Source organism: Micromys minutus (genome assembly GCF_963924665.1).
Source record: "Micromys minutus genome assembly, chromosome: 2".
Taxonomy (NCBI): domain Eukaryota; kingdom Metazoa; phylum Chordata; class Mammalia; order Rodentia; family Muridae; genus Micromys; species Micromys minutus.
The window spans coordinates 46578464-46597802 of NC_137971.1; the positions used below are offsets into that span (position 1 = coordinate 46578464).

The 19339-nt window shown below is 39.4% G+C and overlaps 1 protein-coding gene across 1 annotated transcript; it reads right to left on the minus strand.

Moving 5' to 3' along the window:
- Positions 1-16076: 16076 nt before the first annotated feature.
- LOC308416858 (ras-related protein Ral-A-like) lies at positions 16077-16694 on the minus strand (the record flags this gene model as incomplete). The annotated part of the gene is made up of 1 exon (XM_080911951.1): positions 16077-16694. The coding sequence occupies one exon, from the start codon at positions 16692-16694 to the stop codon at positions 16077-16079; it is 618 nt and encodes a 205-aa protein (XP_080768077.1).
- Between the last annotated feature and the right edge of the window lie 2645 nt (positions 16695-19339).

The following is a 19339-nucleotide window of genomic DNA, read 5'->3' on the forward strand; positions in this document are numbered from 1 at the left end:
GCTTTTGGGACTGCATATGAGATAAATTACCCAGGCAGGACAGTCTCTGGAAGGCCTTTCCTTCAGGCTCTGCTTCATTCTCTGCCCCTATATTTCCTACAGTGAGCATTGTCTTCCCCATTCTAGGAATCCCCCTTCTAATAAGCATCATATATTGATCTTCAATCTTATATGAATATAAGGTAACATATATGTCTTGCAGGCATACACAGAAAGTCTCAGAAACATCTCATCTAAATACTGTCAGAAATACCTGAGGGGACACTAACATATTTCCATCTTCCTACCCTTCTTGGACACATGTAGACACTTTTCCAGTTTTTTGGAATGTTGTGCATTTGAGGCAATGGCACCCAGGCAGGCCTGAAATGTGCAATCCCCTACCTCTGCCTTCAGAGTGTTTGTATTGTAGGTGTGACTCACCATGCCTTCTTCACATTTTTGAAAGGATGTGGTAACTAACTTGCTTTGTAGGACTGAGCTGGGGGTGGGGAACTATGTTTAAATCATTCACCCTTCTAGATTTCGGAACAGAAGAAGCAGATTGAAGGTCTCAACCACATTTTATGAATTCAAGTAGCATTTTAGACTCGGGAGAGAAACAAAATTTGACATGCCAGCAGAGCCTGTAAAGCAAAAAGAGCTGACTTCAGGTGAACAACCTTGTCCAAGTTTTAACTTTGTCTCAGGAAACCCGTCATTTCCTTCTCCCCATAATCAAACTGGAGTTACAATCCTATTCACCCACTGAATGAGGTGAGGGTAAGCATATATGTACAGAAAGTCATATTTATAAACTGGAAAGCACTATGCGAATGTAGATTGTTAGGATTCTGTAGATTAGCCACTCTCAGATTAAAATATTTATACTCTTAAGTAATACTAATTTTGTTATTTTTATAATTTAATCTAACATGTAGCATTTGACCATTTAAAAATTACTGTTTCAAGGACTAAAGAGACAGCTCGGTGGTTAAGAATTTTTACTGCTCTTCCAGAGGACCCAGATTTGGGTGCTAGCACCCACAAAGCAACTCATAACTGTCTGTAATTCTGCCTCTAGTGGATGAGATGCCATCTTCTTGCCTCTCTAACAACACAAATTGCACCATATGAAATATTCCCAATACTCATAAGGCCATGTCTTAGCAGGAAGGTTTATGTCACCTAGAATCTAGAAGGATGTAGCCTGATATGAAATATATCACAAGTCCACACATGTTTAAAAACATACCAGAGGTGAATGGTACTTGATTTTCATGGCTTTCCTTAAATTTTGACCATTCTTCTGTGAACCATGCTTGTTAGAGTTCATGGTGGCTTGGAGATGAAACAGATGTTTCAACTGAAATAGTAATTTCAAAACAGTAACTGTTACAGCAGTATCTTCACAGCAGTCACACAGTCTAACCAGTGGGGAAATGTACTTAACTTCTATATCCTATCTTTCCTCTTCTACTTTCATGCACTAGGATACTAATAGCAACCAGATAGTTTATTCACCAAAGATGAGGAGACACATAGCTAAATCCAAACAGGATATGTCAGATAACCAACTGGTGTACCTTCCCTGGAAAAAAACTCTCCTGCTCTCAATATTCCAAGAATTTGAAAAGAAAGCAATTTGAGCTTTGTGTGTGTGTGTGTGTGTGTGTGTGTGTGTGTGTGTGTGTGTGTGTGTGTGTGTGTGTTGAGAGTGTAGAAGAAACAAGAGGAAGTGGAAAATAATGACATAATTATATTGCAATCTACTAGCATAGGATTTATTTAAGGAATTGTGATTGTCATTGGAAATGGGGATGGGAAGTGATAACAAACTCTGGGGAAACAGGAAAGGGAAATTTTCACAAAATCCTGAAAATAATGAAATCTAGGAAGAGTCATCTGGAAAATTTGGAAAATTTACACCCGAAATGATATTTAGGAGCCGTAGTTACTGTTTGAGTTCTATTTATTGTTTGTTGACAGAAGTTTTTCCCAAGTATTTTTCCTTTGCCGTTTCTCCAAAAATAATGATCAAATTAAATTAAACATTTGTTGTTTTCTTTCCCTTGTCAACCTGGAAGGCCTTTCTAAATATACCTACCACCTCACCACTCCCCAGTTATGAGGGAAGAATGTTGTCCCAGGCCCTCAGGATTGCCAGAAAGAAGCATCTTACCCTGTGAGCAGCTTGCTAGCACACAAGAGCCCATGTCCCCTCTCTATGTATTACTCAAGGACAAATCAATCAAACACCAACAAAAGGGACCTAGACAAACTATAGTTTGTTGCCAGCAGTTGGCAACGAGTGTTGCTAGTTACAGGTAGATTTTTGAGGATGCTAAACCTAAGTGCACCTCAACAACAGATGATCTAATCACAAAGGTTCCTTAAATGTCATTTTTACAGTAGAAACACAAACTCCCACAAACCACAACAGACAGGAAACAACGTAAGAGCTACTTTCTTGCCTTTTTGAACTGAGTGTGGATGCAGAGACAGGTGAAGTGAACTCTCTAGAGCACAGTACAGGCTGCTGACTTCCTGGTTTTTTTTGAGGCTGGGCTCCCAAAAAACCTTCGGATAAAACAAAATTTGGATTACTGCTCTCAAGGTAAGGAGAATCAGCACTTCACAGAGTCACGGTGGTAGTACTGAGAGAAGAATGGCAAGACAGAGTCAGCACTTTGGGACTTTGAGGTATGATTTCACTCAGACTTTAATGTGGGGGAATTGGTTTGGACTGGGCAATAGATCGAGATTGGTAGATTTATCAAATCTAGGATTTAGAAACTAGAATTAAAACCTTGTGATGTAAATTTTTTCATAATATGTTCTATGAAGAGTGGCTGGATATTGGAGCAGACTACTGGAATAAATAATTACGCTTGCAACTTTGTAGACCCCTGGCACAACAACTCCTTGGCATTAGTTTGGATTTAAAGAGGTAGCAAACAAAACAGATTGTTGTTGTAGCCTGCTATAAAGAAGCATACGGCTTCTCTCTACAAACGCTTAACATGTCGAAGAAGGAAATCGATTGTTTTCATTGCCATCTTTGATCTTTAGTCTAGAAAGGTCACTCAAGAAAATGCATATGCAGATACTCACTACACACAACATTTAGACTCTAAGAAATTAATTTTAGGGATGTTTCTTAAAGTGAGCCACCTGGTTTACAGGCGGTTGCCAGTTTTAATATCCGAAAACATTCTCTGTGGGGAGCCGAATGCGGACGCCATTACAAGATGGCGCTGGCTCCCTCAAGGTTTGAGGTAAACAACTCCATATATAGTAATGCTCTTGTCAGCTAAGGCGCTGCACCCTGCTCATGCGCAGTACATAACCTATCTCCGGCCAATCCCGAGTCTCTGGTGTCAGCAGACTGGTGACAACCCTTATGCGCTTCTCCCTATATAAGCTGACAGCTAGGGTAGTTTGGGCCCCCCTTGCTTCCTGCTCTCCCCTTCAACCAAGAGGCTCCCACAATAAAGCGTGATGTGAGAAGAATCCTCTAGTGGTGGTCGAGGAGCGCGCCGCAATTCTCCCTTAGGCTCTGGCGTTCTTTGGCTCGCCCAAGAACTGTCGATGGCACACAAGTAGGGCTGAGCCTTCTGTCCCCTTGGGAACTGCAGTTTTCAGGTGCCCAAGCCTGTCCTCCGACACCCATCTGAATGTGGGTATTCTGAGTTATTGCATGGCAAATGAATCCTCCCAAGCCCCAAGTTAGGCCCCTAAACCAAAGAGCAACTCACCTAAGCAAAGTGTCCTTTCCCTGCGCTTCCCACTAGGAGTCTGAAGCCTACTGCCTGAAGCAGTCAGAAAAAGTAAGATGGGGGAGTGGGAGGGGCCATACACAGCCCTTACTGATGACCTCATGCACCCCTGTTGATAGCACGAAAGAGCTGATGCTACCCACAGGCCTGAGAATACACACAGTGTCAGAGCAAGCTTTTTCCTGTCTCAGCTGCTGCTCAATAGAAAAGGGTTTTTCCCTTCAAGTTCCTCTTTATTCATGAGCCTTCCAATACTCCCGGGTGAGTAGAGGACCAGGTGCATATCCAACAGGGACACTAAGGGGAGAAGCCAGGGTAGAAGGGTTCCTGCCTCAGCTCCACCCGGGCTCACAGGGAGAAACTTACTTGAAAAGCATCCTGAGTTTTGGGTAGAGGAAAGAAAGAGAACCAGGTCAAACAGGGCCATTTGCTGCTGACACTAATCCCTCTGGCCAGGTAACTGAGTAAGTTCCCAGGAAAGAGGAGGCTACATCCCCTGTAGGTAGCAGGTGAAGACTTTGAGAATCAGGCAGAAAGTTTTGCGGGTGGGTTGATGCCTCTATTGCTCCATTAGGGTTTCTGCTGGCTATAAGAGGCGGTCTCTTTTAAAAACTGTTGCCAGTTTCTGACCTGTGTTCTTCTAGCTAGTCTGCTTTGTGTAGCCTCACTAGGAGAGGAAGTGCCTAGCCTCTAAGAGTCTAGGTAGTGCAAGAGTGGGGAGATAGCCAGGGTGACCCCACCCCACACAGAAGAAAGGAAAGGTGGGATGAGGGAAGGATTGCGGGAGGGGCTCCCGGGAAGGGGCCAAGCATCAGGTTGTAGAGTGAATAAGTAAAAAAGTGCTTGGATGTAAAATGTAGGTAGGAGTGAGCATGGTTAGAGACAGGAGCTACAAAGAAGACCTTTGAGACAGAATCGTCAGAAAAGACCCAGAAAGACTTTCTGGGAGATGGTCAAAGAGATTATTATTGCTATCAAAGTAGAAGGGAGAATTTTGTGGCTAGAGGGAAACAGAAGTGAGATGGACAGAGAGGAGTAGGTGGCAGGCTAAATCAACCAAATTATGTGTGAAAATGTCATGAAAACGCTTGTTTTCATAAACTAAGTAAATGTAGCCTTTGGGCGGGCTGCACATATAGTCCATTTGATAGAATGCTTACCCAGCATGCTTGGAGCTCCAGATTTGATTCTTGGCCCCTCATATACCTGCAGTGATGGAATATTCCTGTAATCTCAGCAAGTGGGAGAGTGAGGCAGGAGGATCATAACTTCATGAAGCTGTGAAGGTGAGAGGAGCAGGAGCTCCAGGGCTGGAAGAATGATTCAACCCATAAAGTGTTTGCCAAATGAGCACAGCAATACTACATGGATACTCAAGAAATAGATAAATCCAGCCAACACCTTTCTTGCCTGTATCTGCAGTACAGAGTAGGCAAAAGATGACAATCCTGGATTTCAAACCATATTGGCCAAATCAGTAATCTCTGGTTTAGTGAGAAAAAATATCTTTAAAGGGGGTAAAAAAAAAAAAAAAACATGAAGAAGTCACAAGATTCTAGCCTGTAACATCCACACCCTCACAGCACATTCCGCATGCCCACATCTGTGTATATGCTCAATCATGTGCATAAGAATTAAGCACACACACAAAGATATACATACATGTCACACAGACACGGGTACACATGTAAAAACACAGATACTGGAAGGCAATTCCCTTGTCTATATAATGAGAGTGAAGCTTGCCTGGAATACACAAAATACATTCTCAAAAATAAATTCATTAACAAGTAAATCAGGAGAAAATAAAAGGCTTCAGCTCATTTTGAATTTCTCTTTAGAATACAAGCAAAGATGGAAATTGGGGAGTTTATTGTAGAAGAAAAATGGGAATTTTCTAACCCATGTCAAATTTTAGTCTGACACTATTAAGTTTTATGCTTTTTTATAATGGCATCAGATATGAAACAGGGCAGCTGAAAAGTCACCTATTTGAACTGGACAAAAACACTGACAGTTAGATATTTTAGAACATTAATTTCATGTGAATACAGAGAATTCATAAAAGGCTTCGTATCAGTGGTTTGTGAAGTTGTAAGATGTTGTAATCTCCATCAAGGACCAATGAATGTAATAATGTATGTTTATGTATATGAGCACATAATGTGTGTGTGTAACACATGGGGGCTCCTTACTGTGAGCAAGTAGTACCACTCCTGTCTTTCCAGTGTGAAAACAGTAAGCATAATGGATAGTGGAAGCCAAGTGGTGGACATTTTAACTTGGAATGTCATGGACATTCAAGTCATGTCAGATATGCCACTGCAACATCTTACTTAAAAGCGGTGAAGCTGTGATTTCTACAAAAATTGCTAGTGTCAAGATAAAGTCACAACAACTCTTCAGACATCCCCATTCTGTCAGGAATGTTTCTTTGCTTTCACTGCTTTACCCTAACACTCTTTAGCTGCAGTCTTAAAAATGCCATATATTCATATCCTCCTCAAATAGCTAATCGTTCTTACAATATCTGTAGTAGCACTATCCCAGACTTCATCCTAACTCTTCTCAACCATCCTTAATTTCTTTAATAAACCTTGCAATTCCTGAAGAATTCCAGACATTGTGGTTGTATGAATATACCTAAGTCCAAATCAACCTACAAGCCAGAACACAGAAGCTGATAAGACCAATTTGAGGGAACAGCTAGGAATAGGATGTGTCTTGTCAAGAGTAAGAATTGCAAAATTGCAGGTACTTCAAAAAATAGCACATTTTTGTAAAGCTAAATGTTATCATTTAAAGAATTCAACAATTATAAACTTTAACTGGTATTTACCCAACAGTGTTGAGCCAGTCCTGCCTCTCATCTGCTGTGGTGGTATGGATGTGGTTAGGAAGCCCTTCCTCCCTCCCTTGTCCCTAGTAACCTATGGCACACAGGAGAGCTGGTTCCTGGGTCATGAGAGTGGGAGAACTGGCCATGTCCCTCACTGACTGCAACACTCTGCAGAGTTGGACCTGTACCTTACCTGGAAAGCTGGAAAGAGCTTGCCCTGATTCTTGAGTTGCTGGTCAGCTGGTCCTGAATGGCTTGAAGGCTTAAGAGGCAGGAAAGCTTGCAGGCTAATATGCTCAGATACTGCTCAGGCCCAGATCCAAGGATTTAAATTGGTCCACCCAAAATCTTCCTAATCAATAATATACTGCTTGAGTGCATGAAACTTCTGGTCCTACAGATCCAAAAGGATCGTATTGACACAGGGAAACAATAGAATACCCAGAAAAGTCCCAGTGAGTTTCTGGTATTGATAGAATAGCAAAAGTTAGAGTTTTTGGACCATACAAATGACTTATTGCAATGAACATTTATAACCAAAGAAGTATAGACAAAATGTATAGTTATATAAGAAACTAAGCTGAGCAAGCCTAGCGAGCAAGCCAGTAAGCAGCATTCCTTCATTGTTTCTGCTTAAGTTTCTAACTCCCAGTTTTCTGTCTTGACTTTCATGAACAATGAACAACAAGCTATACATTGAAATTAACCCTTTCCTCCCAATGATGTTTTTGCTGATGGTGTTTTATTAAAACAATAGTAACTAAGACAGATATTGAAACCAAAAATCTGTAAGAAATAGAATTAACTGATCCCTCTCTGTCCCAATCCTAAATGTGGAACTGTGAACCATTGATGGCTTCTATAGGACAAAATGGCAGTTTGCTAAATAGTATGGAATTTTGTTGGTAGACCACACTCCAGTAGGTAGTTCATATCAAGAAGTCGATAAATGGGCACAGGAAGAGATGAGCATCTGGGGACAGAACCATACCAGTTTCCATCTGCACCAGAGATATAACCCTGTGAGACATGTCTCCATACCAAAATCCCACCAAGATAGAGCTGCTCTTTCAAAAGTGCTGATGTAGCTAAGATCACAGACTCATAGGATCACAGGATGGACAAGCTCCAGTTAGAGACAGCAAGACCAGCTAACACCAGAGAAAACAAGATGGTGAGATGCAAGCACAAGAACATAATCAACAGAAGCCAAAGCTACTTGGCATTATCAGAACCGAGGTCTCCCATCATTGTAAGCCCTGGATACCTCAACACACAGGAAAAGCAATCTTCTGATTTAAAATCACATCTCATAATAATGATAAAATTACTTTAAGGAGGACATAAACAAGTTCCTTAAAGAAATTCAGGAGAACACAGTTAAACACATAGAAGTCCTAATATCGGAAATACACAAAACCCTTAGAGAAATACAAGAAAGCACAATCAAACAGATGAAAGAACTGAACAAAATCATCCAGAATCTAAAAATGAAAATAGAAAAAAATAAGGAAATCATAAAGAGAAACCAACCTGGAGATAGAAAACTTAGCAAAGAGATCAGGAGTCATAGATGCAAGCATCACCAAAAAAGTACAAGAGACAGGAGACTCTCCAGTGTAGAAGATACCATAAAAATATTGATACAGCAGACAAAGAAAATGCAAAAAGCAAAAGCAAAGTGGCTGGATATAAAATTAACTCAAACAAATCAGAAGCCTTTCTGTACTCAAAGGATAAACGAAGAAAAAAATTAGGAAAAAACACTCTTCTCCATAGTCACAAATAATATAAAATATCCTGGTGTAACTCTATAACTAGGACACATGCTTCACATGTAACCTCATAGGAAAAAAACAACAATATCAACTAATCAGACCCCCCAGAACTCCCAGGGGCTAAACCACCAACCAAAGAGTACACATGGAGGAACCCATATCTCCAGCTGCATATGTAGCAGAGGATAATGGTCTTATCTGGCCTCAATGGAGGAGAGGCCCTTGGTCCTGTGAAAGCTTGAAACCCCAGTATAGAATAATGCCAGGGCACTGAGGTAGGAGTGGGTGGATGGGGGCGGGGACAGAGCACACACTTAGAAGTGGGGGGGGGAATGGGGGATGGGATTGTGGGTTTGTGGACAGGAAACCTGGAAAGTGGAGAATATTTGCAATGTAAATAAATAACATCAAATGAAAAAGGCTATGGATGGGGCAGATGGAAGTCCATGGATTATTAAATACAAAAAGAGAAAACATAGAACATTGGGTTGGTAGAAAGATGGGGGTAGACATGAGACAAGTAGAAGTAACGATAATCAAAACACATTGTATGATTCTCAATGAATTGATACAAACATTTAAAACTGAAGGATCCCTTTCAGTAGATGAATGGATACAAAAATTGTGGTACATTTTACACAATGGAGTACTACCCAGCTATCAGAAACAATGGCTTAACGAAATTCTTAAGAAAATGGATGCATCTAGAGAATATCATCCTGAGTGAGATAACCCAGTCACAAAAGAACAGACATAATATGCAGTCACTGATAATGGGAAGCTAACCCCAGAAAGCTCTGAACACCCCAGAAACAACTCACAGACTGCGTAAAGCTCAACAACAACAACAAAAAAGAATATATTTTAATTAAAACAGAACTGTATCACATCCCCCTTTCCTCCCTACAGCCCTTCCTAGTCTCTCTCCCATCCCCTCAAATTAATAGCCTCTTTCCCTATATTATTGTTACATATATGTGTGTGTATGTATATGTACCCACAAATACTTAATTACAACCTTAAAAAATGTATCCAAAATAAATAAATTTTAAAAAAGAATTAAAAAAAATCCAAGTGCTGACTTTAAATGGCATGTAAAAAAAATAAAATAAAATAAAGTTTTTTAATAAAAAAAAAAGAAAAAAATAAATAAATATAGAAGAAAAATAAATAAATAAACAAATAAATATAGAAGAAAAACTCATAGGTGAGTATTTTTTTCAGTCTTAATTAGAAAGCTATCTGCAAATGAGTCTCACTGGAAATACAAATCACATTTAAGTGCCGTGTCTATGACACAACAAAACAAATACATTGATTTTTGGAGGGTTTTTTATTCATAATAATTTGCTGAAGCGTATTTCTTCTTGCCTTAAAGGTCTTTTGTTTATATTTTATAATTTCAGTTTGAGCTTTCATGGCATTTATGTATGAATGTATGTGTCTCTGTGTTTCTGTGTATTTCTTTCTTCTTTTTCTTTGGCTTATTTTTCTGTTACTTGTTTGCTTTACTTTCTTTTTTCCTCTCCTCTCCTGATTGTTTGTTTCTATTTCATTTTATTTTATCTCCATAGATACCTCTTTGTGTGCTTGTGAGAGATAGAAAATATGGATTGGATTTAGTTTGTTGGGGAGCTGGGTTGGTATGGGTGGTGTTGGGGGAGGGGAAGTATGATCAGAACATATGGTATGAAAAAAGTTACTTTCAATTGAAAATGCATGTTATTGAAAAATAAGAAACACACACTTCAGTTATCAGGATTTGACACTCAATATTTCTACATCATGATGGATACTCAAATACTGCTATACTATCTTTCATGTTTTTGTTTAATATAAAGGATGTGTTTTATAGTAAAGCCAAATTCAATGATACTGGAAACTCTGCCCTCACACACACACAAATGAACCCAGAAGTGTGCATGCCTACCAATGACCCTTTAAAGTCAAATATAGGAGATCCAGAAGATCCACAGTAAAAAGTATTGTCAGAAGTAACCACACCAGGTTCCTGGATCCTTTTCTGGAAACTTCTTTGTGTGTACATACAGATGTACTGTGTAGAACCACTGCCACTCACTGTTTCTCTTGCCTGGATGTCCTGACATTTCCTTCTTTGGTCATCTTCAGGTATCACAATACAACCATCAACAATTTTATACCTCCTATCTAGGTGACCAGTAACATACATGAACACACTAAGAGATTCAGAAGGTGTTCCATTACAGAGTTCTGTAGAAATGTTTTGTCCACTTTCCTTCAGTTTTAGGACAGCGTAGTCAAAAGTTACATCAGACTTCAAACCAAGATTCAGCCAAACAATAGCTGTCTTCTTTAGTGGTGTGCACTTCATAATCAAATGTCACTATTGCATACTGACTAATTACAACAGCCCACTTACTAGTCTCTATGCGTTCCCCTATAATGTCATTTATTACATGTTGGCAAGCCGAAATGCACAGCTCTTTAATAACTAAATAGGCAGCCTGGCCCCTTTTCCTTTGTTTTTTTTTTCAAATGATGAGCCCAGCTAAGTCACTGAGCCATGAAAGAAATTTGACAACTTTACCTAGGGTGGAGTTTTGGGTCAGCTTTCTGAAGTTTTTCTTTGTACTTTGAAGAAGGAAGGGTTTTTTTCTGTTCTCACTTTCTTTCTTGATGTGTGCTCTCAATTTTTCCTGTACTCTTTTCAACGTAAGGTACAAATTCACGATGTATTGTTTTAACACACTAAAGTTTCTGTCCTCTAACTCAGAAGTCTGAGTTGCTGCTGCTGCCCAAGGGTTCTTCTCTCTCTAAAACTCATCTGAAAGAGCTTGCTAAAGCCTGAAACCTACTATTGTTCAGCCTTGAACTAGGTACTTGGAAACCACCTACTTTGAGATGGAGGCTAGAACCTAAACTTTATTTGCCCCTCCATCAAGGCAAGCTTGGGGAAGACAAAACTATCTGTTATAGCAAAGGTGAAAATAAGGCTTCCTGAGACAGTAGGAAGATGGCAGTTAGGACATTCATATGGTTTCCTGGGAGGCAACAAAGTATGTAGGGACCTGGTGACCTACCAAGTGTCCTTGTTACAAATACATGTTTCTACTATGTGCATCAATCTATTTAGCTCTTTCTTGTTAGTGTATCAGACAGTATGTTTCCTTAAGTGCCATCTGCTCACTGCTCAGTTTATTTCCTTAAAGGGTGGGAAACAATAAAATAGTTCTTTTGAGTCTGTTTATAGACTTGAGACAATCACACAGAGTTTGTGATAAACAAAATGATAGTGTATAAGTCAAAAGAGAAAAAAGTCTAAAAATAACCAGACCACTAATGAACACTCAAATACAGAAACAAAAAACTCTATGACTAATATTTACTGGAAAATGCTACATACCTAAGGGATGGCAACAAGCACTTATACCTGACCTGAACCATCACACATGCCCAAATGTGTGTTATTTCACAATGACTGTGTCATGGAAGCATTCTCTTGTCATTCTATTTTTTAAATTTTTATTGAATATTCTCTATATTTACATTTCAAATGTTATACCCTCTCCCCACTCCCCTTCATCCTCTCCCTCAACTTGTTTCCATGAAGTTGTTCCCTCTCCCAATCGCCCACTCTACCTCACTGCCTTGGCTGTTTGATGAAGTTGCCCTTCCCATGAGGATGCAAACCTTTCAGCTCCTTCAGTGCTTTCTCTAGTTCTTTCACTGGGGTCCCCATGTTCAGTCTGATGGTTTGCTGCAAGCATCCTCATTTGCATCTATATGACTCTGGCAGAGCCTCTAAAAAGACATCCATATCTGGCCCTACCAGTAAACACTTCTTGGAATCAGCAAGGGTTCTTGGGTTTGGTGGCTGCATATGAGGTGGTTCTCCAGGTGAGGCTGCCTCTGTAGAACTTTTTGTCAATTCCCTGCTCTATTTGAACTTGTATTTCTTTTTCTGTGTGTTTTGTTATCCCTTCTAAGAATGACTAAGTCATCCACATTCTAGTCTTCCTTCTTTTTGAGCTTCATAAGTTCTGTGGATGGTTTCTTGGGTATTCCAAGCTTTTGGGGCTAGTATCCACTTATGAGTGAGTATATACCATGAGTGCTTTTTTTGTGATTGGGTTCCATCCATTTCCCTAGGAATTTCATGAACTCATTGTTTTTAATAGCTGAGTAGTAGTCTATTGTGTATATTACCACAATTTCTGTATCCATTCCTCTATTGAAGGACATCTGGGTTCTTTCCAGCTTCTGGCTAGTATAAATAAGGTTGCTATGAACATGGTTGAGCATGTATCCTTTTTATATGTTGGAGATACTTTTGGGTATTTGCCCAGGAGTGATATAGCTGGGTTCTCAGGTAGTATCATGTCCAGTTTTCTGAGGAACTACCAGACTGATTTCCAGAGTGGTTGTACCAGCTTAAAACTCTACCAACAGTGGAGGAATGTTCCTCTTTCTCCACATCCTTCCAACATCTGCTGTCTCTTGATTTTTGATCTTAAACATTCTGATTGGTGGGAGGTGAAATCTTAGGGTTGTTTTGATTTGCATTTCCCTGATGACTAGGGATGTTGAGTATTTCTTTAGGTGCTTCTCCGCCATTCAATATTTCTCAGTTGGGACATCTTTGCTTAACTCTGTGTCCCAATTTTTATTAGGATTATGTGATTCTTTGAAGTCTAACTTCTTGAGTTTTTTGCATATATTGGATACTAGCTTTCTATAAAATGTAGGATTGGTAAAGATCTTTTCCCAATCTGTTGGTTGCTGTTTTGTACTCTTGATAGTGTCCTTGGCCTTACTTTACAATTTCATGAGGTCCCATTTGTCAATTCTTGATATTAGAGAATAAGCCATTGATGTTTTGTTCAGGAAATTTTTCCCCGTGCCTATGTGTTCTAAGGTTTTCCCCACTTATTTTTCTATCAGTTTCAGTATACATGGTTTAATGTGGAGGTCTTTGATCCACTTGGATTTGAGCTTTGTACAAAGAGATAAGAAGAGATCAATTTGTATTCTTCTGCAATGTGGCTGCCAGTTGAACCAACACCATTTGTTGAAGAGGCTGTCCTTTTTCCACTGAATGTTTTTAGCTCCTTTGTCAAAGACAAAGTGACCATAGGTTTGTAGGTTCATTTCTGGGTCTCCAATTCTGTTCCAGTCATCTACCTGCCTGACTTTGTATCAATAAAAGACAGTTTGGTTTTTTTTATCACTATTGATCTGTAATACAGCTTGAGGTGAGGAATGGGGATTCTCCTGGAAGTTTTTATTGTTGAGAACAGTTTTTGCTATCCTTGTTTTTTTATTATTCCAAATGAATCTGCCAATTGCTTTTACTAACTCTGTGAAAATCTGAGTTGAGATTTTGATGGGGATTGCATTGAATTTGTAACTGTCTTAGGCAAGATGGCCATTTTTACTATGTTAATCCTTCCAATCCATGAGCACGGGAGATTACTCCATCTTCTGAGGTCTTCTTCAATTTCCTTCTTCAGAGACTTAAAGTTCTTTTCATACAGATCTTTCACTTGCCTGGTTAAGGTCACCCCAAAGTATTTTATATTCTTTGTGGCTATTGTGAAGGGTGTCTATTCTCTAATTTCTGTCTCAGCCAGTTTGTCTTTTAAGTATAAAAAGACTACAAATTTATTTCATTTGATTTTATATCCAGCTATTTTGCTGAATGTGTTTATCAGCTGTAAAAGTTATCTGGTTGAATTTTTAAGGTCATTTATGTATACAATCATATCATCTGCAAATAGTGATATATTAACTTTTTCCTTTCCAATTTGTATCCATTTGACCTCTTTTTTCTTGTCTTATTTCTCTGGCTAGTACTTCCAGTACTATATTGAATAGGTAGGGAGATAGTAGACAGCCTTGTCTAGTCCCTCATTTTAGTGGTATTGTTTCAAGTTTCTCACTGTTTAGGTTTTTTTTTAACAGTTTTACAAAAGGAAGTTTATTGGTCTTTAAATGGTTCATATTGCAAATAAATGGACCAGGTAGCAGCATCAGTCCAAGACATGTGATGCTTCTCTGTCAGCTGGCTTCATAGCACCTAGTACCCAGGAGAGGGAAGATCTCAAAGCTAATTGCAATGTTAGTGGTTGGAACCCTGGTTCAACAAGACTGCAATGAGTGAGCGCAGCCATTCTGGGCCTGCTGGTTGGGGTTATACAGGGAACTCTAATTTTGCACATGGCCTAGTCTGTGAAAATATTAAATCAAACCCTTCGAGGACAAACACTTATGTTAAGTTGAATGTAGTATCTAGACAGCAGAGTTCCTGAATGCCTGTCTCTGGTAACATCATATGCACACTTGTTTCCTCGAATGCCTGAGTGTCTCCTTGACCTTATGAAATCAGGACTGTGCAACATGGTAAACTGTTTAATCAAGTGTCTTAGCCCCACAGATGAAAAGAAAAATCTAATAGTGGTTTACTTCCCATTGAAATTATGTTCCTAACAGCATGCTTGAATTCTTGCAGCGGAAACATCACAGCCTGACATCTGGTCAGTATGTGCCATACATGTTTGACTGCTTCATGTTAGGAAATATTGACACAGTATTCATTATAAACATAAAGAGACTACAAAGACTTCCTAACACCCAAACTGTAACCTCAGGAGTACACATTTAGAACTGACAGGTGGCAAGCATATTTCCTCAAGTGTGCTAGTGCAGACCACATTAGCTCTCCTGACAGACTTCCCTATGCCCTGCTCCTAGGAGATTAAACACTTAAATGTGCATTACTTGCAAAAAGCAATTACTGGGGACCAGCACTCTACACAAAAGGAGCATTCATTCAAACTTAATTGGTACTCACGCCCATAATCTAAACTCATTGTATAAATATATGCTGGCCCTTCATTTTTAACTACCTTATAGTTTATTTAAACCAATGAAGGAGCTCTGGAACTCTCAGAACCAGAGTATGGCACACATCTTTAATTTGGTCAGACTCCTACCAGCTGGACATTTCTCAGGAATCTTTCTTGTAGCTCTACACTGCCTGGCAAAATAAGACCCTCTGTTATTAGTCACACGGGCAGTGAGTGGTCCCGAGTGCTAGTGAGAACACACCCAGAATAATGTAACTGGATTTTTTCAGTTTCTAAATTAAGGCATATTCAAAAATGTCCATGTATAAGTTCACATCTTTTTTTCTAAGTTAATCACCAGGTAATTAATATGCAGATTCACAGATGAATTACTTTCAGTTTTACTATATGCAACAACCATGCCAGTAACTTCTTCTTCTTCAAGATTTGCATAACAACAGTTTAAAAAGTGGTACAGTTAACTATCATGTTCATAATTGTCATTTTTCAAGGCAGTAGAAGACCAAGACATTTAAAAATAATATAAAATTCCTCCCACCCCCACCCCATCTCACCTCTTGATTAAGAGTTTGAGACAGACTGCCCCCCAAAACCAAGCTCACATGCTACATTCAGGACTGTGATAAATGTAAGCAGTTATGAAGTAAGTTGAGCTCTGCTTCTTGTGAAGCCACGCAATTTCCTTTTTAAGTGAATCTGACCTCCAGTGCAGTTCCAATTCATGCTTTTAGTGATACACAACAATTTCCAAATGTTAAAGTAATTTCAGTCAATTGAGCCTCCAACGGCAATGCTTATAAATTATATTTATTAGTATGGTCAGGTCAGGATAAGAAAGGAGTTTGGGCTTTGATTATAAAATGCAGCATCTTTCTCTGATTCTCTTGGCTAAACTTTTCCTCTTTTTTCCATTCTTTTCTTTGCTGTCTTTCATCTTTCTGGCTCGTATTTCCCTCATTAAATCAAAAAATACTTTGTCAACATTGGCGCGGGTTTTAGCAGACGTCTCCACATAGTTAATGTTCCACTGGTCAGCTCTGTTTTTGGCCTCTTCTACAGAAACCTGCCTTTTATCTTCTAAATCTGACTTGTTACCAACCAGGAGAAATGGAACATTCTCATCTTTTTTTACTCTTAAATGCTGCTCCCTGAATTCAGCTGTAGCTGCAAAGGACTCCATCTCTGTGATGGAGAAGACACACAGGAATCCCTCCCCACTTCGGAAGTAGTTGTCTCTAATTGCAGCGTAGTCCTCCTGCCCTGCTGTATCTAAGATGTCGATCTTCACTTCCTCCCCGTCCAGCACTACCTTCTTCCTGTAGCTGTCTGCTTTGGTAGGTTCATAGTCCTCCACAAACTCATCATACATGAACTGCAGAGTCAGAGCAGACTTGCCCACACCACCACTGCCCACCATGATGACTTTGTGTAAAGCCAAAGAATTCTGACCCTTGGGCTTGTTTGCAGCCATCCTGTTTCCCAGAGTCTTTAGAGGATTAAGAAGAATCTGCACCTCTAGCCGCTCGCCCTGCAGGCTCTTGGGCCTCCGCTGCACTGATCAGACCGCAGGAGGAGGAGTCGGGAGGGCAGCTGAGGCCTGGGCGGTGGCGGAGGAGGAAGACTCCACACTCCACTCTAGAGAGACCCACCCTCCCCCTGGCCGCTCTGCAGCAGCCGCCATAACTCACTGTTTAGTTTGATGTTGGGTTCTCCTTTGCTGTATATTGCCTTTACTATGTTTATGAATGAGCCTTGAACACCTGACCTTTCCAGGACTTTTAACATGAAGGGGTATTAAATTTTGTCAAATGCTTTCTTAGCATCTAGAGAAATAATCATGTGGTTTTTTTTCTTGGAGTTTGTTTATATAGTGGATGACATTGATAGATTTTTGTATATTGAACCATCCTTGCATCACTGGGGTAAAGCCCACCTGATCATGGTGGATGACGCTTTTCATGTGTTCTTGGATGTGGTTTGAAAGAATTTTATTGATTATTTTTGCATCAATATTCCGGAAGGAAATTGGTCTAAAGTACTCTTTCTTTGTAGGATCTTTGTGTGGTTTAGGAATGAACATAATTGTGGCTTTGAAGAATAAGTTGGGTAGTATTCCCTCTGTTTCCATTTTGTGAAATAGTTTAGAGAATATTGGTATTAGGTCTTCTATGAAGGTCTGATAGAATTCTGAACTAAAGCCTTCAGGTCCTGGATCTTTTTGGGTGGGAGGTTTTTGATACACACTTCTATTTATTTAGGGGATATGGGGCTGTTTAATGGTTTATCTGATCCTGACTTAATTTTGGTACCTAGTTTCTGTCTAGAAAATTGTACATTTCCTTTAAATTTTCTAATTTTGTTGAGTATAAGCTTTTGTAGTAGGATCTGATGATTTACTCGATCTTCTCAGTTTCTGTTGTTATGTCTCCCATTTCATTTTTTATTTTGTCACTTTGGATACTCTCTCTGCACCCTCTGATTAATCTGTCTAAGGGTTTGACAATCTTGTTAATTTTCTCAAAGAACCAGCTCTTGGCTTTGTTGATTCTTTGTATGGTTCTTTTTGTTTCTACTTGGTTGATTTCAGCTCTGGGTTTGATTATTTCCTGCCATCAATTCCTCTTGGGTGTATCTGCTTTTTTTTGTTCTAGAGCTTTCAGATGTGCTGTGAAGCTATTGGCATATTCTCCCCAGTTTCCTTTTGGAGGTGCTCAGCACTATGAGTTTTCCTCTTAATACTTCTTTCATTGTATCTCAAAAGTTTGGGTATGTTGTGCTTTCCCTTTTGTTAAATTCTAAAAAGTCTTTGATTTCTTTCTTTATTTCTTCCTTGGCCAAGCTATAACAGAGTAGAGCATTGTTTAGCTACCATGTGTATGTGGGCTTTTTATTGTTTTTGTATTTATAGTAGATTATCCTTAGTCCATGGTGATCTGATAAAATGAATGGGATTATTTCAATCTTCTTATATCTGTTGAGGCCTGTTTAGTGACTGACTATATGGTCCAGTTTTAGAAGGTGCCATGAAGTGCTGAGAAGAAGGTATATTCATTTGATTTAAGATGAAATATTGTATAAATGTCTTTTATATCCATTTGCTTCATAACTTATGTTAGTTTCACTGTGTCTCTGTTCAGTTTCTGCATCCATGATATGCCCATTGATGAGAATGGGTTTTTGAAGTCTCCCACTATTATTGTGTGTGGTGTAATATATGCTCTGAGCTTTAATAGAATTTCTTTTATGCTTGTGGGTGCTCTTGTATTTGGAGTATAGATGTTCAGGATTGAGAGTTCATCTTGATAGCTTTTTCCCTTGATGAATAAAAAGTGTCCTTTGTCTGTTTTTATGACTTTTAATTGAAAATCTATTTTATTCGATATTAGGATGGCTACTTCAGCTTGTATCTTTTGACCATTTTCTTGGAAAGTGCTTTCACAACCTTTTATTCTGAGGTAGTGCCTGTCTTTGTTGCTGAGATAAGTTTCCTGTATGCATCAAAATGCTGGATCCTGTTCCCATAGTGTATGTCTTTTCTTAGAGAATTGAGTCCATTGATGTTAAGGGATATTAAGGAATAATGATTCTTGTTCCCTGCTATTTTTGTTATTAGAGGTAGTTTGTTTGTTTGTTTATTGCATTAGGATTAGCTTCTTAATTTTCCAAGGATAAAATTTCTTTCTTTGTGGTGGAGTTTTCTTTTCTTTTTTTTTTTTTTAGTATGGAATAGAGTTTATTCAGGTCATGGGAGAGTTAAGAGGGTGGCAGAGGCAAAGAGAAAGAGAGAGAGAGAGAGAGAGAGAGAGAGAGAGAGAGAGAGAACATGAGCACGTGGGAGGGAGGGGGGAAGGGAAGGGAAGAGGAGGGGTAGGAGGGAGAGCAAGGCTGCAAGAGCACAAGAGCAAGAGAGGCCAAGAGAGAGAGGAGGGGTCAAGCAGCTCCTTTTATAGTGTCAGGTCACTGGGGTGGAGCATACCTGGCCACTGCTGGGTAATTGAGGGGTGGGGTATACCTGGCTGTTGCTAGGTAACTGAGGGGTGGGGTTTACAGAATCCCAACATTCCCCATTTTTGTTTAATTAAAAAAGAAAAATTAGAGGTGATGGTGGAACAGGAA